The sequence below is a fragment of the Pocillopora verrucosa genome, chromosome 9 (genome assembly GCF_036669915.1).
Source record: "Pocillopora verrucosa isolate sample1 chromosome 9, ASM3666991v2, whole genome shotgun sequence".
Taxonomy (NCBI): Eukaryota; Metazoa; Cnidaria; class Anthozoa; order Scleractinia; family Pocilloporidae; genus Pocillopora; species Pocillopora verrucosa.
The window spans coordinates 15,617,509-15,642,035 of NC_089320.1; the positions used below are offsets into that span (position 1 = coordinate 15,617,509).

The window sequence follows — 24,527 nt, forward strand, 5'->3', positions numbered from 1 at the left end:
TCCCTTTCCGAATACTGTAGATGCCACAAAGGGGAAATTCTGCTGACCAGCGCATTTTAGTGCAAATGGGAGGGGTATACTCTTATCTAATCATCGATCTTTAATGGTTTACTTGTCTTACTATCTACAATTTCAAGATAAGGCCCTTTTCTCTTTCATTTCAACTCGCTTTAATTAAGACTAACATTGATATACCGGTAATAGTGCGAAAAAACGCTAGTAAGCAATTGGTTTAAGTTTTGGGTCTGATTGGTCAGGAGTATAATGACCTCTTGGAGTGGTCGAGAAAGTGGCGACAACTCGAACACTTTCCAACTTCCTTAGACGGTTGAGTTGTCGATGGTCGATTGAGAGTTTTACATGGAATCGACGGTCTTTGGGATCACCTCGATCCGCATCTAGTCATGAAACCAGTAACAGGAACTCCATAGTCTTATTCGGCTCAAGGCAGCCTCCTCCTCAGGCCCTTGCGTACTGTCTGAATGAATGCAATACCACGCGACTGGTGACGACCGCGTAAGGAACCTCCCTTCCTCCACTGCGCGCCCATTTTCTTTTCCTTTGCCATTAGCAAAATATTTGGTGAATCCTAGTTTCACCTCACTCGTTCTTGTTGGAAGATGTTTCCCTGTATCAATTAAGGGAGCTGCAATTCCACTGTGAATAGATTTTCTATTTCCTCCTCGGAGACAATCTAGCACACAAATAAAGAAACCTATTCATTTTCTGAAAGAAAAAATCTGCATAACAGTCGCATCAGCATAGTTATTACGCTATGCAGGCTGTACTTACTCACATACCTTATTACCATATGAGGGGAGTTGGTGCCTAGTGATAAGCTAACGGGGATGTGCCGCTGGATGAGTTCGCACTTTCACGACCAGATTGACTATAATGGGGTTACATTTTCAATAGAGCTAATGGTAGGGGGTTGCTCATTTTCGGGATTTTGGGGATTAGAAATCTGGTTAAGTAATGGGAAGATTCGCGATTAAAAGTTAGTCACCTTCTCACAAAAAGTGACAAAGATGGGGTCTATAATTGGCCAAAGTATAGACTTCAATGTGGTAGGGTTTCTGAGAGGCCAGCGGCACATTTCCAGCAAAAACTGACCGACGTGCCCCTTCCCCCTTCCCCCTTATTACTAACTTATTAGGGCTGTTCTTTAAGTCATAACCTGTTTTCAAACTCTTACTACTTGATAGCGTTGTTAAGGCACAGTAACATAGTTACGCTTTAACAGATGTTTCAATCTTCAAATCATTATCTTCACCCTTTCTTAAACCGTTGACACGGAGTTTGTACCATCACTTCGCTATGACAGATGTTTTCATTCAGTTTCAAATTAGTTTTAACACTTTCTTAAACAGTTTGGTCCAAGTTTGCAACATAAATAAATGAACAACAACAAAAACAAACTAAGATCAAATAAAGGTTGAATCTTGAAACTTTCTCCCAAAATTTTGTAAGCCGTACCTTCTGGTATCCCTTAGCAACGATGTTAAGCGTGTAAGAAACAAGATAATTTGGTTTTATCGACTGAAAATTGGCCACCATAAAGAGTTTCTAAAGCTGACATTTCGAAATTTAACACTCCGTCAGAGCCCCTCGCCATTTGCTCTGTCGGAGTGTCAAGTCTCGAAACGTCAGCTTCAGAAACTCTTTACAGTGGCCGATTTACATCTATTTATTTGCTCAATTAGTAAACCAAATTATCTTGTTTTACCATAACCGACGCAGTACCACAATTTCCTTAGGAAGTTCCCCCCTTTCTTCGTGTATCAAACAGTTTGGTCGAAAATTGTACCATCGTTGAGACAGACGTTTTCATATTGGCGATAAATTTAAATCAATTTTTAGACATTGATGAGCAGTTCGTAGCATTGTTTCGTTAGTTTCTGACAGATGTGCACACATCACTTTCAAGTCACTTCAAAGCACTTTCTAAAACGGTCATTTGTAGTTTTATAACACTGTTTTCTTATGGCAGATGTTTGTATATTAGTTTGAAATCACTTAACGCCTTTTTCAAAGTCGATTTGGAGTTTTTAGCACTGTTGTGTTACAACAGATGTTTACATATCGTTTTCAAATCACCTTTTAACACTCAATATTTTACACATTCAGTTGATTTGCAGTTCGTAACGTTGTTCTTTTTATGACAGATCTTTTTATACAGTTTCAAATCACTTCGTCACATTTTCTTAAAACGTTCATTTGGAGTTCGTAACATCGTTGCATTGTGTCAGGTTTTTTCATAATTTCTAATGAGTTCTTAAATATTTCTCCTAGTAAACTGTTGATATGGAGTATCTTTGCGTTATGACAGATGTCTTAAACATTTTCATATCGCCTCATCACGCTTCATTACTCCTCATTAGACCTTTGAGTCCGCGTTTGTGCGATGTTGATCATCGCCTAGTTCTTATTTTACTTTGTTTTTGTATCAAAGGCTCCATGATTGCCAGTGCTTATTCAAGTTTCCTTGGTAGCATCGACACGTGTTGAACCCAAATGTCTGGCCTTTTGCCTCTTTTTAATCAGTTTGCAAACAGTATTACGCATACTGGCCACTCCAATTACCCCGCTGCTGGCTTTTTTGCGTTACTCTTTTCAATATGGTTGCTTTAATTGTGGTAGTTAACATAATTGTGTTATGAAAAATATTTTCATGTTCCAAATCAGTTTTCCACACTTCCGTTAACTTTCCAGTCTGAGTTTGTATCATTTCACATTTTTGAGTTCTCATTCTGTTTTTGTTGTTGTAAATTATAAAATTATTTATGATTTCCGACAAAGGTCCTGCTTACTGTCAAGTCTTCAATTCTTTCATCAGAAGGAGTAGCAGTACACTCAACCCCCTAACACTGTAACACCTGTATACATATTCTACAAACTAATCTACATAAATGCCCTATGGTAGTGACTAGGAGAAGTTGTTTAATAATCAAGAGCTTCTTAAGTTTGAAATCAATTCCTTTTTTTTTCATCATCTCCTAAATGTTTGTTTCATGGGTGATGCTGTTGAGGGAATAAGGTGCTAGTTACTCTTAACCCTTAAACTCCCTGAAGTGATTAAAATTAAACTTCTCCTTAAAATTTCCATATATATAACCAGCAAACAGGTAATGAGAATATTCAGACTTATTGGGTAAAAGTTATTATCCTGATCTAACACCAAATTCTTGTAGCTGATTTACAAGGAAATGTGTAGCAGCTAGAGGGAAAAAGTAACAATAAAATCTTGGGAGTTAAAGGTTAAGAGTTGAAGGAGTACGGCACCTTGGAAACTGGGACAAGCACTTGAAATGAAAGTCGCCTTGATGAACAATAGACCCAGCCCTAATGAACATGAACACTTTGGGCTGGTTATTTATGAAAGATTTAACACAAACTGCAGTTTTACACAAGCAGTGGGCCTCAAGGGTTTTGATTAAACAAATGTCCTTCCATTATTTGCTTTCAGCCCTCTAGACATCATACAGATAAAAGGTTTGATAAATTGAAGATGGCTTAGAACAAGGTATTGTTAAACCATGGATGGCTAAACTTTGTTTAAATAACCTGCCCTTTGCATCTGTGTTTGACTTACGTTTGTAAATTCATCAAATGTCAACCTTGTAGTCTGCTGCAATTCACTCCTGTTTAAAATACTTGATATCATTCCTAACAAGTGATCGTCTGTGATAAGAGGACCAGTTACCATTCTAAGCAAGCTGAACAGTTCACTGTATGACAAGTATCCATCTTGATCAGTGTCCAGTAACTGGAATGCAACTGCAAGAAAAATAAAAGATGAACAGGTCCAGATGCCTAAGTCTACTATACCACACATAATTTTAATTGCTCAGGGGAAGCTGAAAATTTTCTGGAATGACATGAACACCCACAGCAAACCCTATGATTGAGACTTCATATCTGAGACATTACCTCAGCCACTGAGAATTACTCTTTACAATATTTACACAAGGTCACCTCCAAATCGCACTAAAGGGAAGGGAGGGCTATGGAATGTATAAATCCATTTAATCCTTTGCCTCTCAAGATCTTCAAACTTACTTCCCGTCCTGTGTCCATACTTTTTTTTGTGGTTATTTTCTTTTTACCCTTTCTACCCACTGTGTTCAGAGATCAAGGGAGTAATTTACATACTAGTCACTCTTGGGTCTAGAGAAAAAGAGTAAAACCCTTGCACCTTATTTTTATTTGAGTTATCATTTCTTATTTTCAATTTTTCAAGGGCCTACTACACAGTTATCATATGGCTGACTTCCCCTTGTGATCAAGATGAAGCCAATCTTGAGTTCTGACTGGTTGTCAAAGCAAACAAGATGGGAACATAGTACATGCTTCCCATTGCCTGCTATGATCCTACAGAAAAAAATCCTTGTATATGCCAGAGTACATATTTAATAACTTAATGCTTATAATAATAAATCGTTGACCACACTCATTGAGTCAAGATTGTATTTTCCTGGTGCATAAAGACAATTAAAAGAAATTCTGCCAACATTCAGCCCTCTTGACCAAACCAGCTTTGCCAATATCATAAAAACATCATCTTGGAAATCAATGACATTGACTAATCCATACAGCTAGCTCTACCCATAAAACTGAGGTAAATTGTGACTCACATTCTTTTTGTCCTGAATAGAATTGCGATGACTGAGTCTGGACATAATTTTGATGAATGATTTAGGTGTTATCCTGTTGGTTCTCCTTTCAAGATATGCAGAGGCCACTTTGGGCATGACTGGATTTGTAGATATTTCTGGTATATCTAAGAACTGTTTCAGGGTTATACCACCATTTTTCCCTTCAGGATCATAACGGGAAAACCTCTTCAGCAGCTTTGGAATCTCTTTAGTAGTAACTAGGAGAAAAGAGATGATTATCTAAAAGAAATTAAATGCAGTACATGGTTTGAACATGGGAATAAGCGGTTGAAATAAATCTTGTCCTTGCAATTTCAAAACATCATCCAGAAAAGAAAGGAAATAAAAACAGACAGGCTTATCAGTTACAAGGTGTGATCTTGATATGATGCTAAATTCTTGCAATCCAATTTATAAGGAAATATATGGCAGCCACAATGGAAACTACTGAGCAGATCTTGAGAGTCAAGAGTTAAATAGTAACAACCTTCCAACAACAGCCCAATTTCCTGGAATTTATTCTGCACAGTTTTGTTCACTGACAAAAATAGTTTGATTGATGTTTGATTTACAACTCCATTAAAATTATCTTTAAAATAATGTTCCTAGTTTTACAAATTGCAACAAACACTTGCATTTTGTATTAATAAAAAACTTGCTCCTTTACTGCTAGGCATTACTTTGAACCCAAATCCTACCCTACTCCCATATACATACAGTTTGAATTTGATTCCAATTCTCTTATTTCTTCCTCATTGGCAACTGATGCTCCTGCTCCCTAAATAACAGCATATAAAACAAGTTTTTATTTTGAGATAAAAAATGGATCAACTTGGAAAATGAAGGTCATCAATTCATTAGATTAACAAAGTGCAGTATACCTAATACTAAACTGGCGTCTAAGGTTCTAAAGTAAAAGCTACAATATCTCCCAAGAAGAGCAATTTTAGAACACTTTCCTCAATTTCTACATTTGGTGCAGTTTTAGGGTGCATAACTAGCTGAATAGAAATAGCTATTGCTATTAAGGGTAAAATTTGCAAATTTGAGTCTTCCTAACCCTAATTTTTGCACACTTTGTCAGTTGTGACTTGTCTTCTGCAAAAAATTATCTAGAAATTTGGAAACATTTTTTTCTTTAAAAGTCATCCTTCCACATACTGTAGCCCAACACAAGGTGTGTAGACATGATTATGATATGAATTTATGAAATATTCCAGAATTTCTTGTAACTTAAATCTTATTTTCTAGACTCAAAGATATGATGCATATCACATGGTTCCCTTAAGTCGCTCAGGGTTTGCCACAGATTGAAAGTCCTATAATCATGAATGTAAAACATGTTGATAGCAGTGGTGGTGATTTATGCAAATTCAACCACCGAACAAAGATGTCACCCAACAACTATCTTCACTTTTCCCCTTCTTCTCAAAAATTTATCTTTATTTTCTGTACTCTTTCTGGATCTTCAAAATTTTTGAACATTCACAATTTTCCCTTTGAATTGATTCAAACCTCTGTATAAACCCCTCCTTCAATAAAATTGTCATCCTTTTCCTAAACAGAAATATTTGGACACATTAATGTCCATAACCATTGCATCAAAATTAACATGATTTTGGTAAGATTCTCAAATCAAAGTAATCCCCATTTTCCCCATTCACTCCCTGAAATTTATTATCTTGAGAGCTTTTAATATTTAAGATTTTAAGGAGAATTACGCAGAATTTCTATATCAGTTTAGATCTCTGTAAAAGAAAACTTTGAAAGGAAGACTTACAAGCAAAAGCAATTTTAATAAACCCATGGAAATTATCACATTGGATAAGGAAACATGAAAGCCTTTCAGTAACTCTATACTAAACATTTCTGATAAAGATGTGTTTTTATGCTAAACAAGAAATTATTTTAAAATATCAGCTGCATAAGAGATAGTGTAAGTTGAAAGCTTTATTAGAAATGGCATATAATGAGTTGTTTCAAAGATAAAAGTCAGCTCTCTTGTATTAAAAAAAGTAAAACCCTATATAATAACTTCCAATGAGAAACCACGAAGTTAATGTAACTTTCAAAATACCACATATGGGGTGAATTAGATGGTATAATGATCAACAATAAAAAACTTGTTATGGAAGGAAATAATGTTTTTACTGATAATGAAATCTAGCATTTCCTGGTTAAGATGATAAATTGCTGGAAAAAGGATAATTGAGATTTCAAACTTCCTCCTTGCAAAACAAAAATATTTCTTGTTGAAAAACTTTTCAATAAACTTGAGCGATTCAGATTTTTCTCACACCTTAAGACTGTCCTGATAAAAAATTCCCAGCAACCCTAAATGGTCTTGAAATCTCAATTTTTGTATAAGACAAAGAGGAAATTTAAGGTGGACAAATATATTGACAGGACAACACATAAATGGGTCCATTAGTTGCCATGAAAACCTTACTGGTTAAGAAACATTATGGGGAAATCTCATTCATGCTTCACAAAGGCAAAATGAAATACAGCAAAATATTGACCATCAGATTTAAGATAGAGTGACAAGGATCAAACGAAATAGGAAATTTTTCCTTTGCCTGGAAAAAAGTAAACTTCCTTCCCTGGACACAATTTTTAATAATAACATCATTCACTGTTGACAGCTTCATTATTTTCCCTATCTACTTTTGTTTGATTTAGACTTTTAAACATCTATTTTTATTCAGATTTTTTCCTGTACTTCTTAAATAAAGCAAAAGCAGTAGCGACAAGGATCCACTTTAAATTTGTCAGCCTGTCAGTGTTGCCTTTCCCATTACTATCCAGCTGAACAAACTGGTCAATATTTTTAATTAAAAAGGAAGACAATTTCCAAGTTATCTGGCCATGAAGTCGGTGACGGTTTTTGATTTATTTATCCAGGCAGATCTTTCAGAGCTTTAAGCACAGGAAAGAAAGTGCTTACCGTCATCAACTGAAAGTGTGCCGAGAGGTAATAACAAAGGTTCCGCCATAAAAGAGTGCTTTATGTAGCTTTATGAGAAGAAATATCTCAGGAGAATCACCTGTTAGTTCTTTGTTCAAATAGTCCATTAACTTGTAGCATTAGCGGCCTGTGGACGTAATGATTCTCTCTCCACACACAGAGAAGATTAAATTTCTTGCGCTTTTATCTACTTTTAAATAATAAACAAAGACTTCAATTTTCGCGCCGTCGATGGATCTTTCGTAAGTAAGAGAAAATCTGCCAGGTTTTGTGCCTATTGCTATTTTTTAATTCCTTAGCGTTCTCACACCTTTAGCTAATCTAAAAACAATACAAGTCTCACTTCTTACCATTACTGAATAGGCCAGAAGGTCTCCTTTCCTCGAAGGTTACAGAACATGGCTGAATATCTGAATTTGTAATTCGTCACGCACTGGGGGATAGAGTGGAAAATTGTCATAGTCATAATAACGCCCAACCACCCTTCCCTCTGTGAAAAAAGTTACAAACTTTGAAGGTAATAATATTTTGCAACAGTAATACATTGATGCATTACGTATTTTGACTAAAATGACCAATACTACGAGAATTAAATGCTTATCTAAAAGGCAAAACTTTCGCAAACCTTGAAACGTACAACTGAACCTTTTTTGCCAGCTCACGTCTTAGAAAGAGTGGCTAGGGCAACTGAAAAAAGGCTTTACGGAATACAAGATAAAGACTCATTTACATTTTGAAAATAGAGTTATCCAAAACAAAGAGAACAGGATTTAAATTGTTTTGCGTGACCATGTGGCTTCGCAAAACGTGTGCTTTGCTTTTATATTTACAATCGTTTAGGTTTTTTAGCACTACACATGTCAGAGCAGTGAAATTTGCATTAGTTTTGTTGACTGAGGGGTGCAAATTTGCGTTTCAGTTGTGCTAAGTTAGACTATTGGACCTTCCGTGGCACGAGTGTCGCGGCTTCTTGAAGCACGTTACACGTTGTAGAAGCCCTTTGACGGTGAAAACAATAAATTTGTTAGATAGCCGTAGTGATTGGCCGAGTGCGCTTCGGAGGTGTGAAAATCTCCCAGCTTCGGACAACACCCGCGGCACGTCTAGACTATTTTAGTACTGCCCTACACAAACATTTTGCCAAAGATTTCACGCGTTCCTGTACTCCAGCGACTTTGCAAAAATCGAAGGCAGCCTGTCGTGCACTGCACCATTTCGTGACATCAGGTGAGTACACGTAACCCATGTGAATACTACTGAACGCTTGTCAAACATGTTCGGCTGGAAAGGCGCATATTCATTTTATTAGTACTTCTCTTATCTTGTTCACGGGCGAGCGCAATTTCGACGAAGAAATTGCAGATTTTCCCCATAATCTTTGCCTAGATAAGAGAAAACCCACGCGTTTCATCTCGGTTACCAATAATACCTGAATACTGGTAACTTACCAGACCAGGAGTTGCACAATTTCGTCATTGAGTGATTTCGTGACTCGAAGTTGGCTCATTAATTCTCGAAATTGAAATAACATGGGTCCTTTCTTCTTTCAACTGACAGGAAAAGCACCGGAAAATTTAAGAAAAACCCGACTTATATAAGTGGATCTTTTATACTGAACACAACATGAAGTAAGTACTTTGTCTCACAAATTTGTAAATTAAGCGGGTGAACAACCAAGCAAGCGAAATACCAAGGAATTGGGATTCGTGAGGTTTGCAATGCAAAGAAGGAATTTTGCAAAGTACTATTTCAACAGTCACTGTCATGTTAAGCTATAGTGAGAGAAAAAAGGCACGAACGAAAATTACGCGACAGTTCTTTAGGCTGGATAAATCTTTATTTCCCTCTGAAAGAACATCACTCTTTTTGCTATCGATTTGGCATGTTCAGTCGGTGAATTGTAGACGAATCACAAAACCAATTACTTTACATCTAAATCAATGAATCTATGGCCATTTGCAAATAGATATCAAGCCCATGTTCGTGTTAGCAACATGTTTCCCATTCGCCACGTGTCATAAACGGATTTTTTTTCTTTTCTGGTCATTGCAGCAAAATTTGGCGGCCATGGCTCGAAACACCCGAAGACGATCAAAGAAAACAGCGTCAAGTACGATTCACGGTGAGTTGATGGATAGGTTTCTAAAGAAAGATTGACTGAGATTTCTACAGCTCAAACGAGAATAATCAGAAACGAATTTTCAGTGAAACTTTGACTACAATCAAAGGCCTAATAAAGTATTTCACAAGATTCTTTTCACTCTTGGAAACCATTAGGTTGTAAAGCAAAGTGTGGTTTTCTTTTAGCGCAGGAAACCTTTCGGCTCTTTTGCTTATCCGGTTTTTTGTTTTCCATCAATTTTGGAGTGAAAAGGAAGGAAGTTTGAAGGGAATTATATAAATCATCGCGCTTTATTTTAATTTCTCATAAATCAACTACTCGCTGTGGGTACTTTGCTGAACTGTTTCTCTTAAAATTTGCACGACTCTTTGACGGAAAAACGCTGATTTTTTTCTGATCGTTTTCCTACTCTGTTCCTAAAAGAAAAAAATTTAATGAAATTACGCTTATTATGCATAAAAATAAAGTTATTCTCTTTATTAACTGAAAAAAAATTCTTAATAGAGGAACCTTGTTTTTAATATATCTTCGATCTTCGAATGATGGGAACAGTAAAAGGATTCGAAATCATGAAAACGCGATGAAAGAAAAATCTCCAGGAAAGCGTCTATTTAAAGGGTCAATACCCTGTCGTTTCACCATGAAACAGAAACATCCCTTTTGAACTGAGCCCTTAAACACATTGAAACTGATAAAGATATGGCTCTTTATATCGATAGAATTTTTTGAGGGAGTGTGCAAGCAATATCGGTGACCAGCTTCTTGCGGGTGGGACCAATTGATACGACTAGAATCTATTTTATGTCGGTGGGATGTATCTTTTTGCCATTTATTTATTTTTTTCCGGCAACACACTATTGCCACTCATTTGTCCCAAGTTAAGTTATTGGGATACCCTTTCAAGAAGATTTCCATCTTTTAAGTTTCTCAGCGGGCTTGACTCGTCCTAATTTACAGGTCTGTCAAAGCGGTTGCAAGTACCCGCGCGATATCGAATTGTCGATTGACCTTCGTCTAAACAAACCTTTCCATACCTGACATCTGCTATTCATTTTTTAGAGTAGCTTTCAAATTGTCATTCGGTTACCTGTACTGAATCTGTTAGTTTGCGCTAGATTGTTTATGTATAAAACAGGAAAACGATTTTAAGCTGTTTGTCTGTTAAAGATGCGCCGTAACTCGGTTACTGCGGTACACGCAGCGCGCTATAGAACGTTTAGACGCAGTGTTCAAGCAATAGAAATTGACCATGTTCTAATTTTTGATTATTCAGATTCTAAAAACACTAACCGAGTTAATGTTATGGTGGGTTTGTGAATAAATATACATCAATTTAGGGACATAAATTGAAAAACAACGTTTTTTCTACGATAAGTATTCTTTTTTAATGTGATAAATAGAGTTAGACCGTGAAGGAAAGCGGCACTTTAAGTCTTTGCCGATGTTTAGCAAACCCGCCGTAAATGGGCAATGAACAACCTTAACCCTGATATGAAAACTCGTTCCGTCCGGTCAACATACTTAAAAAAAAAATTAATCGTTCCTCTACCTCGTTAAATTTATCACAGTGTGCCTACTAAAACCTTAAACGAGCAAGCAAGTGAAAGCTCTGTAGGCAGAATAAGCCAACGGGCTTCTTAGACTGCATTTAAGCAATTCACTTCTGCAGGTTTTCAAAAGAAAAAAGTCACTTTAATTTTTTACCGTTGCCTGGCCAGGGTGTTTTAAGCTTTTTTCTGTATCGTAACTGATGGTTAAAAGGCAAGATACAGTACTACAATAAAGTCTTGCCCGCCATTTCTGCGCGAGGTGGTTAACTTGAGTAGTAGAATTCACTTCCAAATTTAACGTCGTTACATTATTTACAACCGAAGGCAGAACCAGTTTCGGTCAATAACCGGTTACAACCCTTGTTTTACTGGTGTTCCCTGGTATCAGAGTAGTCTACTTCAGCTTTATAACAGAACTAGAAATTTTGCTTTTGAAATTAGCCATGAATCCTCAATCGATGTCCAAGACTCAGGATTGGAACATTCAAAAAGTTGCTACTTCAGCATAGATATCTATGTGGGTACTGGGGGTTTGAAAAATTATTTCGAATATGAAGAGATAAACTCGTTACTAATCTTTGACTAAGAAGTCAAATTGTGGTTTCGATTAACTTCCTTTGGATTTTTATTTTTAGATGTAAAACTTCTTGAAACAAGTATGCGGTTGTAAGCTACTTCCGTCGTTACACGATAGAAAGGAAAATTATTTTTGCATCCACAACTTTTGAAGGGTTTTTAGTTATGAGCTTTTGCCAAGCAAACGCCAAATTTCTTATCAACTTTCGGGATAGAAGTCAATGATTTATTTTGTATAGAACAACAAAGACAACAACAACATTAAGAAGACAGATTTCAGCTCTGAAAGAGTTTCCATTTTCGAGATTTTAATTGTTAAAAACCTGTTAAATTCCATTGATGCTTTCGGGACTTCAAATGCGGTAATGATACAGAAATCACTGATTTTATAAGTGTAGTGCAGTAACAACAACAGCAACGACATTAATTTAGAATACCGCGATTTCAACTCTGTTCTCGTGAATCGTAGACACTGCACAAAATGGTTGGTCGAGGACTAGATAGTGCTGTAAGAATTTCACGAACAACACATTAATTATTGTTACTTACTCGTTGTAATATTCTTATTTTTATTCCGAAATAGCCCTATGGATCGCCAAGTACAACAGGGAATGTACAGCAACAACCACAATTTAAACATCCAGTCAGGTAAGCCACCAGTAATAACATATCTTCGAAATGGTAATTGGCACAGTGATTTTCCGAGAAGAAAGGGAGAACTTATTTACGTCAATTTTTCGAGCATCTACGTTCATGTATTTGACTTGATTCAAGATAATTAAAAACGAACTGGCCAGCGAAAGGAAGAAGAACGTTCCGGCCTTTTCCGTTCATCCTATTGTTTACACAGGGACGCGCCGTTGCTGTTTTTCTTTTCCACTTAAAAGACAAAGGAAAACGAAACAAGGAAGTCTTCTTTGAGTGAATCATTCATATTTTACTTAACCGTGGTTCTAGGGGTCCCCTCTTCTCTATTTATAAATCAAATACAGAAGAAACTGCGTAAAGAAACACATAGAAGAAAGTGAAAACGTCATGGAAAGCGGTACTTTAATGTTCCTAGCGCTTACGCTTTAAGGATCGACTATCGGAAAGTGACTTTCAAGTGTGTACCGCAAAAAAGTTTGTGGTTGACCAACGCAATAAGTACCTTGACCTCAGAGTCAGTAAAAGATTGAAATGAAATTGATAGCATTTCTATTTTAATGACTTTTTTCGGAGACTCTACCGGTAGAGTAATCCTCATGAATACAAAGATGCTTGCACTTACCATGCATTATTTATAGTCAACTGAGTAAATTTCGCGGTCATTACCAAAGTAAAACTTGTCCAGATTCAGGGGTTATTTTGTTGGAATGGACCTTTTAGTTTTGCCAACTTATTTGGCGAAGCTTATTCTTGACACTATAGCAATGAAAATCGAGACTATTGGAAAAGATTGTGTTACAGAAACCGGGGAACATGACAGCTGTAGTAATTGTGGATTTTCATGCATTCATTTTTACTATCTTCACCCTTTTTAAAGGTTACTCTGGACGAAAGCCGCATATGATTACATGTACGCATCAGGAGAAACCTTACTTCGGAATTTTCCCGTTCAAGCGACCATCCAAGTCGTAGATAGTAGTGATAGTAGCGATGACGAGGACGATGAAGATCTCGACGAATGCGATGAAAAAGAAAGTGAAAAGAAAGTAAAGCAGTAGCCAATTATTTAAAAAGTAACTATTTTGTACATAAGTAAATAAGTCCTGCAAAGGAGATATATATATATATATGTGCCACCATACCGAAGTTACTTTGGTAAATTAGAGGTGCTTTGAGCTCCAAAGTAAGACAGATTGGGTTAGAGATTTTTGGGGTAATTCCTCGGAAAAAAAAGTTATCGAACAATTTTTCTAAAACTTTCCTTATATGTTCCCTAGCAATGTCTGTTTCGAAAAATACAAGTTAAAAGATAGGTCACCGTGCTCGTTTGAGAGATATAATGAGCCAAAGTTACCCCGCGTATGCCTGTTCTGGCACTAATCACGTGGGTCATTTGATCGGTTCACGGTACATTTTGAGGTAGTTGGAAGCAAAGTTCTTTAAAGTAACACTTAAAAAAAACTTGATAGGTAGAAGGTCTCGAGCATATGGAACAATATGATACATAATTTGTGAAAAAACCATGCAATTTTATACAACATCGACTTAAAACGTTCCTCGAATCGTTCCTTTCTAGGTAATATTTTGCATCATCAAGTAACGAGCTTTGTGCACGTTTTTTAGCCATATTTTTTTCCCTTTCGCTGAATTTTTCTTTAACTTGTCCAATTTAAAGGGATAAATTTGCACACCAAATTTATGCAATAAAAAATATAAGTCACCGTGCTCGTTCACGAGCTAAAGACCATCATACCTCTTTACCCAGTCCATTTATTGAAAAACAGAGCCATGTTCTCGGAATGTGCGCTTGCTTATTCGCCTGATTACGAACAGGATGCCCAGTGAAATGTTGAGGAATCACCTTAAGTTATTTATTTGCAAATGCATCTAACAAAGCACTTTTTGATTGTGTCTTGTAAAACCAAAACCAAAGAAATCACTGGGACAATCAGGACGAAGGGTGACGATAGCCAATGAGAAGTCAAAGTAAGAAACATGAAAACGGCTCAAAGCGCGGGAAAACCCTATTGACAAAGTGTCTTGGATTTTTCACTCAATCGAAAATTGTTCCATCGCGCAAAAAACTCGCAATATGCGACTGTAACGGTGGTAAGAAACGAAAAGTCCTCATGGACGTAATTGCACCCTCTAAATTAGCTTTTGAGGTTTTTTTTACATCAAGTTTATTGAATGTATCAAGACGTTTTGATCGCCAAAGTAGTTTACCTTGTACACTTTTGTAAATACAGAAAGATATATGCAATTCTAAAAACGTCCTAGCTGAATTGAATAAAATGTCTAAACAGTATCTGTCATTGCGTTACAATCGCCATACTCAGAAATTGCTCTTGAAAGAAGACAATATTTCCAAATTTTTAGGCCTTTGAAGAAACCTGGAACATCGATCAGAATAAGGATATCTATTTGATATTCTACCGATAAACCATTGTAACTCGTTGTATATGATCATCTTGTACAAGCAAAGTTTATTTCCTGTAGCTTTTATTCATACGAGTCTCTGGCATAAAAGTAGCACTCTCTCCTGATCTATGCTTCAGAGAAGTAACTTGGGTGATAAGTATGAACCACAAAATGGTTCCAATGTAAATAACACCATTGACATGCATATATCATACAAGCTGTGCTTGCACCTTTGTATATGTTTAAGTTGATATACTAGATATTTTATGGATGAATTGTGATAATAAATAAACGCTATTTAAATGGACTGCTCATGGTTTTGAAGTATTGAAAGTGTTGTGAATCAACTATCTACTTGTATTATTCCAAACTGGATTAGTTTTTACAAAACCTATATTCCGTTCACACCAGCAAAACACGTTTAGTTCAACCAGGTTTAGCTGAATGAAAATCAAAAACAGGGAATTGAAAGACTGAATTTTCCATTGTTTTCAAGTAGTCACTAACTTTTTATTTTAAATGTGCTAAATTTTAGCTCGACAAACATCGGTTTACGCAGCCTCTATAAAGAAAACAATATTCAGCCATGTTAAACAAAAAGCTGTAAGACATGTTTTGGTGTGAATGGGGTGCTAGTCTAGAAGTCATGGCGATGAATTTTAAGCTATTAAAATACCTTAAGTAAAACTAAAATGACTGTCCTTACCGCCTTTTTTTCCTTTAATAAGTCGCTTCTAATTTTATATGACGTAGATTTACAAGACGAGATCGAAAACTTCACACTACTAAACGGCGGAGCTACGGTAGACTAAGATCAGTCCCTGTCTTTCCGCGAAGTGCGTCGCGCGATTGAAAAAAAAAATTAGCTAACATCAAATTTTTATTGTTTCGCTTATTTTTATGACTCGTGCGGCACACTTCGATGAAAAAGAGGGACTACTCCCTAATCTAAGCTACAGTATCACTCTTGCTGCATCTAAAAACCTGATCAACTTGATAAATTCAAGTTGATCGCTTGCATTCCACTGTCATTCTTCCCATCCTTGGCAATCCTTGTACCTTTCGGGAATATTATAATCTCTTGGTGCTTTTCTACTCTAGCAAACCATTTTTCATAAATTGTTTCACTATTTCAATCTTTTTAAAGCCAACTCACCATAAAGCTCGAATGACTAAGCGAAGTAACTCCTCTGGGATTCTTCTGTTATCTCAAACATCGGGCGCTTTTCCGGCGAGTGTGGCAAATCACAAACCAATGTCAACAAAACGATCGATAAGGACAAACGAGAATATCACAAGAACCCTTTGAGAACTCGAAGAATAAACAAGCAATCTGCTGGAAGGGCGGGAAAACGCAAGTAACAATTGACTTAATTTTAACATCTGATTAGTTGGCCACCGTAAAGAGTTTTAAAGCTGACGTTTCTAGCGTTAGCCCTTCGTAATTCGCTCTGACGAAGTGCCAACGCTCGAAACGTTAGCTTTAAAATTCTTTGCAGTGGCCAATTTCCGTTATCAACTCAGTTGATAATACTGAATTACCCTGCTATACTCTCTTACCGACACAGCACCACAGCTTCTTCAGAAACTTACCCCCTTTATTCGATCCCTGATTAGTTTCGACATTCGATTGAAAATTGCTCTCAAATACATCTCAATAAAAATCTTATCGCAGTTACATCAATAAATAGCATTTTAAAGACAGTGTTAATGATTCCATGGTCTTGCCTATGCTTTCTTTTTAACCTTTTAACTCCCGTGAGTGACCAAGACGGAATTTCTCCCTACTATGACTATACAATATCAACCAGATAAGTGATGAGAAAAAAAAATATTAATTTGGGGATAATTAGTTGATCCAATACTAAATTCTCTGAACTAACATTATAAGAATTGTATGGTTGACAGTAAGGAGAATTAAAAATTTGATCAGGGAGTTCATGGGTTAAAAGCCTACTATCACCTAGGAAATTTCAACTCCTACTTTAAATAACGTGAAAAGCACGTTGAGCGTCTTCTTACTGTAATTTGTTTTCCATGTGTTGTAATTTCCCAGAGCGATTTATCTCAGTCTTTGATCTCCCAGAGCTAAGTTCAGATATTCAATTGTGATCCATTTTGGGAAAAATCTCAGAAATATGCAACTTTGTACAAAATTATTCTTTCCAAACAATCATTCATTCCTTTCATTGAGACTGTCATAACCTTTCCACGCACATAGCAATTCCCATCCCGCCACCAATACACAAGGCAGCCACGCCTCTTCTTGCTCCTGTTCTTTTTAAGCCATGTAACAATGTCACAAGAATTCTACATCCTGATGCACCTATTGGATGGCCAAGAGCTATAGCACCTCCGCTGATATTTACCTGTCAAGAATAAGTCAGAACCTTAACCACTGGTCAAACAGTCGTAGTTTGGATAAGGGGGGAGGGGGGGTTTGCAAATTTTGTGACCTCCCTATTTGTCAAGAGGAAGAACCAGATCAATGTCAGCATCTGAGAAATTGCAAAACCCCTCCCCTAACCCAATAACAGTCAACTGATATCGAGTTAGGATTTATGTTGGGTTAAGGGAGGGGTAGGTACACAGTTGTTCAGATGCTGACATTGATCCAAATAATCAACTCATAAATATCAAACAACCAAGTTTGCCCCCAAATGTTAGTAAGATGACACTGTAGTAACTTGAATAAAATAATCCTTTTCATACCCAGTATAAGCCTGACACTTAGACTGCTTACAGTAGCTCCCTCAAAAAATTGAAGTTGGTCACCTTGGAATGTCTTACTATCATGCTACCCAAGTATTTCCCAAGTAATGTTTCTCATCACCTGTAGAGCTCTGGGTTTTGAGTGCTCTATAGAAACAGCAATCAAGCTGGAAAAAAGAGGGGGGTAGCACTTCAAATCTCCCCTTTTATGGCTACGTTGCTCCATTGGGAAAACCCCGATTTCTAGTAGATTATGGTATGGGAGGATAAATGAATGAAATGATGAATGACCAAGGAGATCAAAAATCAATTATGCCCTGAAATTAATGGCACAAGGAAAAAGTCAATTGGATGCAACTACACAACATGAACCTGTACAATGTTTTCATAATTAATATCAATGTCAAAGAATTTGAAAGGTCATTTGGTACCTTTTTTGAATTGAGCCCTAAATCTTTCACAACAGCACAAGACTGTGCTGCAAATGCTTCATTCAGCTCAAACAAGTCAACATCTTCAAGTTTCCATCCTGCCTTTTGAACCTATGGAAGACAAAACAAAGGAAATGTTTCTTTTGTGTAAACATTCACCTTCATTTAAATTGTTTTTAAAAAGTAATGCAGCTGTAATCCTCTTACTGGTAGGGAGGGGGAAGAAAAGTTCTTCTCCTTAAGTTTTTTTACCTCTTTTCTCACTCTAAGTGATGTTTGTTTTTGTTTTTGTTTTATTTGCTTTATCTTTTCTCCAAAACTTACATCTCTCCTCATCTTTAATACCATACACAACTCTTCTTTTTTGCTTTCCAGATGTTTTCCCAACCCAAGTGCTCCTCATTCCTACACTTTGTACCCCCCTTCAATAAAACTAAAGGTCCCAACCATAAATGAACATTCTTAATCATCCTCTGATTTCATGTTGACAGAACATCCTTTCCTTCCTTTCAAATAATAAAAACAATGCAACCCACTGAAAGACTTATCAATCCATCAATCAAGCAAGTGAGCAATCAATAAACCAATCAAGCAGTCAGTCAATTAGTCAATTGGCTAAACAATCAATTATCCATGTGCTTAATAGATGGTTGTCTAGTCAGCCAGTGAGTCACTCACTGAGCCAGACTGTCACAAAAACATAGTTTCCTTACAGCTTTTCTTGTTGCTGGAATTGGTCCTGTGCCCATCACTGCAGGTTCAACACCAGCCTGACCCCATGAAACTATACGAGCTAAAGGGACCACGCCTCTCCTGGCAGCCTCAGCATATGACATTAGTACAACTGCAGCAGAACCATCATTGATGCCAGAGGAATTTCCAGCTGTGACTGAACCAGTCCCGTCTTGAAGAAAACATGGTTTGAGACGAGAAAGACCTTCCATAGAAGTGCCATGACGTGGAAACTCATCCTCTGTAACATCGACTGTCCCTGACAAAAGAAGTGAAAAAAAAGGTTTAAATTAGAATAAACCTCTGGTTTTTATGGATTCTGCTATTATGACTATCATTGTGGGTGATAAGAACAAATGAATGCAAACTTACAGGGCTAGAGTATTTCAAACTAAATTTACACTTACTAATAGTAAATGAAATATAAAGAGACTATATGTTGTCATGGCGGTTAATTCACCTAAGCACCACCCATACTTGGCCTAAAATAAAGTATATAACTTCTGCATCATAGCAAAACATAAATACTTTCTTACTTTACTCTAACAGTGCTTGGGAAATTGACAGTTTTATAAGACTTGGTGTTCAGGGAAGCTTGATAAAATATTGGAGGTAACTGGTATTATAGCCAAGTCACCCACACACTAACTTGCCCATGCCAACTCACCCACTCTTAAAATTACTTTTCCATAGCCTTTTAATTAGCATTCCTCATTGCAAAGGTCCTTCTCAAATCCAATCATTAATCTGTAATTCATATACATGATTTTCATTTATTCACAGATATTAACAAAATGGAGTGTTCAAACACTTAGATGATGAGATCCAAATCCCAGAACAATTGCTTTGATTCTTTGGCTTAAAATATAACACAACCTGTACAACAACAAGGAAATGTAAGATCTAAATAAAATAAAAGCTTTCCTACTGGAAAAATCCACAATTCTGTCCATAACATCGAAGTATTTGTATGTTACCATATGCTGGTTGTTGAACACTTTGGTTTGTATCTTAATGGTATAAAGTCAAGAAATGTTGTTGAAACTTCAATTATTTCATCATCAATGCATAAAACATCAGACCTCAACTTAAAACAAGACTAATTCTGTGATGAACTTGGCTTATTTGAGTGATTTCATATGAGTTGGCATGGGCAAATTGGTCTGTGGGCGAGTTGGTCGGATACCTTGCACTGGAGGAGCCACTTACATAGCTTGAGGGAAGACTTCACCTTTAAAAGGGAAGGCTAAATAATACAATACTAACAGATTTTAACATAACTCTATTTACCTTTTCTTGTTTTCACAGTAACGTTAATAATCTCTTCTTTAAAATGCCCTTCATTTTGAGCACTCTCAGCTCGGTTTTGAGAAACAACTGCAAACTGATCTTGTTCATTTCTTGTAACTTGCCACTGTTTTGCAACATTTTCAGCTACAACAAAATTAAAAATGCACTTTGTTACTTATTTTGATATATTCTATTTTCACTAACATTGTACTATGTTGACCTCTAAATTGATGACAAACACAAAAAGAAAAATAACCAGTTTATTTAATGATGAAAAGAAAGAATTGATAGCAAAGCTCAAGAGTGAGAAGTATTCATGTCTCATATTCTCACTTCGTCATCCCTTCAGTATAAATTTTGAAATTTAACATACAAAATGGATATTAATAAAAAAGAGAGCCTTTGGCCAGGCAGCAAAGCTGCAGCAATCACAGATGTTATGAGTATTCTCAAAGCTGAACTAGCAAGTGATTCAGAGCCTTTGGCCAGGTTGCATAGCAGCTATCATTGAGAGCAGCTCATTGTTCTTGTTGCAAGTGGTAAAGCAAAGGAAATGATTGGTGAAGCTCTCACCCAGGATTAAGTTAAGAAGCTTACTGAACAAGATGTTGAGAAGCACTTCAAGAGATATGAAACTTCATTGTCTTCAAAGACTTGCGATGCAATAGTTTATACATTCCTTCAGCTCTTATGTAAAGTATTGGCTCATTTTGTCCTTGTTGATGAAAGAAAACTTCTGAAGGACTTGAGCAATAACTTCATGGTAAAGAGAGAACTTGGAATGATTCCTGGTGGATTGAGTCTGAAGTATGGAAAGTACATGGCAATCGCAAGTGCTGCTCTTCTCACAGCCAAAAATGTTGAAGTACCCTTGGTCAATGATAAGGAAATAGATAGTATTTATGAAGAAACTGATTAACTTCTTAATAAGAACTCACAAATTATATATCAACAAGTAAAATGGATGATAAAGAACTTAAGACTGAAGAAGCACTAGCCAGCCTTCTGCCAGGGCCTGCAGGGGCAAGCCTTCAGCCAGGCTTCATACAGATGACTTCAACTGATAAAAATAAGATGAAACCAAATAAAGACCCAGAGCATGTCGCAGCTGGCAAAAACCTTGCTGAACACAATAGAAGAGTTCGAGAGGAAAAGGAGAAGAAAGGAGGTTCAATGGATCCAAGCCCCAAGAGGGCAGGCCATGGAGCGGCAAGATTACAACTACAACCAGAACCATCATCATCATCATCATTCTCACTCACTCGAATTCTTTTAGTAGCAAGTGTCATTCTTTCACTGGCTGGATTGTAACATAAAGAAAAGAGTTGATGGCCTTCATTAATAGAGCAAAACCACAGGCTTAAGCACAGCAAGGTGACACACAGCAAAACACACAAACACAGATTGCTTCTTCGAGGCCCGGCCAAAGGCTTATCATTACTTGGTAAGAGAAATGTTCAAGAGAATCGTTCAAGAGAATCATTCCAGATTATAATAGTTACACCCTCTTTAAAACTCATGAGTGAGACATTGTGAATACTATTCACTTATATCTATATACTATCCAGGAAACAGGTAAAGAGAATACTCAAACTTATCAGATAGAAGTTGTTATCTTGATCTAACATCAAGATTGGAGAATTAACAATCAAATCTTGAGAGTTAAAGAGTTACAGGAAAAAGGACTTTGGTTTGAGAAGTCTGGATTTGAGCCCTGGCTAAGGTGGTGATGTTATGCTTGAGACCTGTAGCCAGATACTTAATCCTCACAGCACCTTATAACGCCTGGAAGTATAAATGGGTAGTGGCATATCGTCAAAAAAAATTATCGATTAATTGCTGATGTACTAGAGTGAAGTTGACACTCCTTGCTTCATGCTGCTGAAGCTATGGTAAGTTGCAGCAGTATAAGGATATTATACCCTCAAGACAAATATACCATAAGATGTGATTTGAAATCAACTGAATCATGAGATAATGTAACATTGTGCAGCATCAAAACCCCTTGTACCTGTTATTCCCATGTGGTAGCCATGAAAAGCATCAATAAGTCCATCAAGCATCATAGTATCCACAAGTTTAGTGTCACCCATCTTCATTGGTGACCTTATGTTACAACAATGAGGGGCCTGTAAAAATCATAATACTTGGGTTACTTATAATAATCATCACCTGACACAAAACATATTCCCCTCACACATTAAAAGTAATCAATGAAAACTAACAGATCCCCCCCCCAAGACAAACAAACACGCTGTAAAACTGACCAATAAGCTCAGTTCACTAATAAGACTCATAACATTGGACTGACAAACAACTTTCCACAAGACCTTTATGGCAACTTCTGTCGAGGTTATAGAAATTTCAATCACTGCCACTGACAACACTCTTTTACAGGACTTTTTAACCCTTTCACTCCTAAGATCTCATTAGCAATTCTCCTTACTGTCTGCCACACAATTCTTACAAAGTCAGTTCTAATAATTTTGTATTGGATCAAATAACAATTAATCCCCTAATTTATATATTTTGTTCGGTATTCTCTTTTTTTGCTTAAAATTGTATCAATAATGTAGGGAGAAATTTTATCTTGGTCACTCATGGAAGGCCCATATAGTTTCATTTGAATCAGTCCAACTTTATACTGAAGAGATAAATTTTGAAACAAATCAATAATATAAACCTACAAGAATCAACTGAAGGGTGACTTATTGAAGCAAATAATGATGTCAACATTTGAAAACCAAATTTGATTTTTTTCTGTCAAAGAAAGGTTTGATGGGAATTAAATATATGAATCCTTTAGAAGGTCAAGTGAAAGCAGACAAGCATGTTGTTTGTATATGAAAAAAAATCCCTGCATTTGAGGTTAGAGAATCACAACTAGACAAATCAAATTGCATGCTATATAATATATTGAATTCTTTTTCTCACTCATAATGTGTGTGTGAAACCTTTAACCCTTTAGCCCCTGAGAGTGACTAACATCTAATTTCTCCTTACTATATCACCCCTGAATCAAACATGAAATCACGAGTATAGAAGAGATGAACACCAACTAAAGCAGCTCTTGACTGTTAAACAAATTCTCCTCGTCAGTCTCTTTGGAAATGTTTGAAGGACAGTATGGAGAATATGCATACTGATGTTAGGGTGTAAAGGGTTAAGCATTTTTTAGGGGTTTATTGAGGTCAAAACCCTACCTGGCTCATACTTTCCTGACCCCCAGCAACAACAACAGCTGATTTGTCAGTTATAACAGCTTGGTATCCCAAAGCAACAGCCTTTAAACCAGATCCACACAACATGTTCACACCATATGCTGGAACAGATGATGGGATACCAGCATTCATTGCTGCTTGTCGTGCTGGACCTTGGCCTTGCCCTGCATGAGGTAACCCACAACAGAGTAAAAGATTGACCATCTCCATTAAAAAAGGTGCTTTTCACATTTGACAAAATCTGTGACAAGTAAGGATATGTTGAAATTATGTTCAGAAATTTTCAGTAGCAACCCTTCCAGATCCTCTATGTATTGAAATTACACAAACTAGCCAGAGTAAAGTAGTAGAAGTCAACTATTGAAATTTTTCTTTTGCTCTCTGACAACAAAATTAAATAAGTAAATGTTACTCTGATTAAAGTAAAATGTTATTGATTCACGTACATACAAAGGTAACACACCTGTAGGTCAATTTTTGACAAGTAATATTTGATTCAATAAATACAGTTTCAATTGGATTAAATTTTTTGATCATTTACAAACTAAATTTTAATGTTTTGCCAAATAATCAATCAATAACTCTGTTTATCATTTGAAATTTTAAGACCTTTGTCTGACAGTCACAAACTTTTTTTTAGCCCTATAGCCCATCTTGCCCCTCCCTCACCCTTTTTTTATTCTTATCGTTATTTTTAAAATTTTTTTTCACAAGTTCTTCTCGTAACCCCCTTCCCCCCCCCCCCCCCACCTCTTTCCTGAGCGCCTGGTTGGGGGTGGTGGGGGTGGAGTAGGTAATTTGCAAATCTGAACGAACCTATAATAGATAAAGTTACATCTTCCTTGCTACAAAACAACTGCAATTTGATAAATAAGAGATTATATCTTCAATACACACCAGCAGTGCAAACCTGTCCCATAATCACCTCAGCCACGTCGGCTGGGGAGATCTTAACGTGCGCCAAAACTTCTCGAATGACCAAGGCGCCAAGTTCATGCGCTTTAAGAGAGCTAATACAACCATTTAAGTTTCCTATTGGCGTTCTTCCGGCTGCAACAATTACAACATCCGAATCATTGTATCCCAAACTAGCCGCCATTTCCGAAAGTCGAGGAAAGTGACCAAGTGACACGTGAAAACTCCTGGCATCTAGTTGGCACTTTTTGTTTCGAATGACACGACATATCTTTTGTAATTAACT

The 24,527-nt window shown here is 36.7% G+C and overlaps 3 protein-coding genes across 3 annotated transcripts; 1 reads left to right on the plus strand and 2 right to left on the minus strand.

Moving 5' to 3' along the window:
* Positions 1-146: 146 nt before the first annotated feature.
* Positions 147-8,378, minus strand: LOC131779707 (calcineurin subunit B). Its single transcript, XM_066172020.1, has 7 exons — positions 8,249-8,378; positions 7,974-8,056; positions 5,373-5,433; positions 4,635-4,873; position 4,449; positions 3,593-3,777; positions 147-694 (listed from the first exon to the last, which is right to left on the minus strand). Exons 2-7 carry the CDS (start codon positions 7,974-7,976, stop codon positions 638-640), a joined length of 546 nt encoding a protein of 181 aa, XP_066028117.1. The 5' UTR covers positions 7,977-8,056; positions 8,249-8,378; the 3' UTR covers positions 147-637.
* LOC131779725 (protein ripply1) lies at positions 7,838-15,247 on the plus strand. Its single transcript, XM_059096318.1, has 7 exons — positions 7,838-7,865; positions 7,987-8,140; positions 8,543-8,850; positions 9,181-9,251; positions 9,676-9,745; positions 12,455-12,519; positions 13,397-15,247. Exons 4-7 carry the CDS (start codon positions 9,247-9,249, stop codon positions 13,575-13,577), a joined length of 321 nt encoding a protein of 106 aa, XP_058952301.1. The 5' UTR covers positions 7,838-7,865; positions 7,987-8,140; positions 8,543-8,850; positions 9,181-9,246; the 3' UTR covers positions 13,578-15,247.
* Positions 15,227-24,465, minus strand: LOC131779737 (acetyl-CoA acetyltransferase, cytosolic). Its single transcript, XM_059096327.2, has 7 exons — positions 24,224-24,465; positions 23,309-23,490; positions 22,117-22,234; positions 20,106-20,249; positions 18,797-19,074; positions 18,084-18,194; positions 15,227-17,309 (listed from the first exon to the last, which is right to left on the minus strand). Exons 1-7 carry the CDS (start codon positions 24,423-24,425, stop codon positions 17,139-17,141), a joined length of 1,206 nt encoding a protein of 401 aa, XP_058952310.2. The 5' UTR covers positions 24,426-24,465; the 3' UTR covers positions 15,227-17,138.
* Positions 24,466-24,527: the final 62 nt, after the last annotated feature.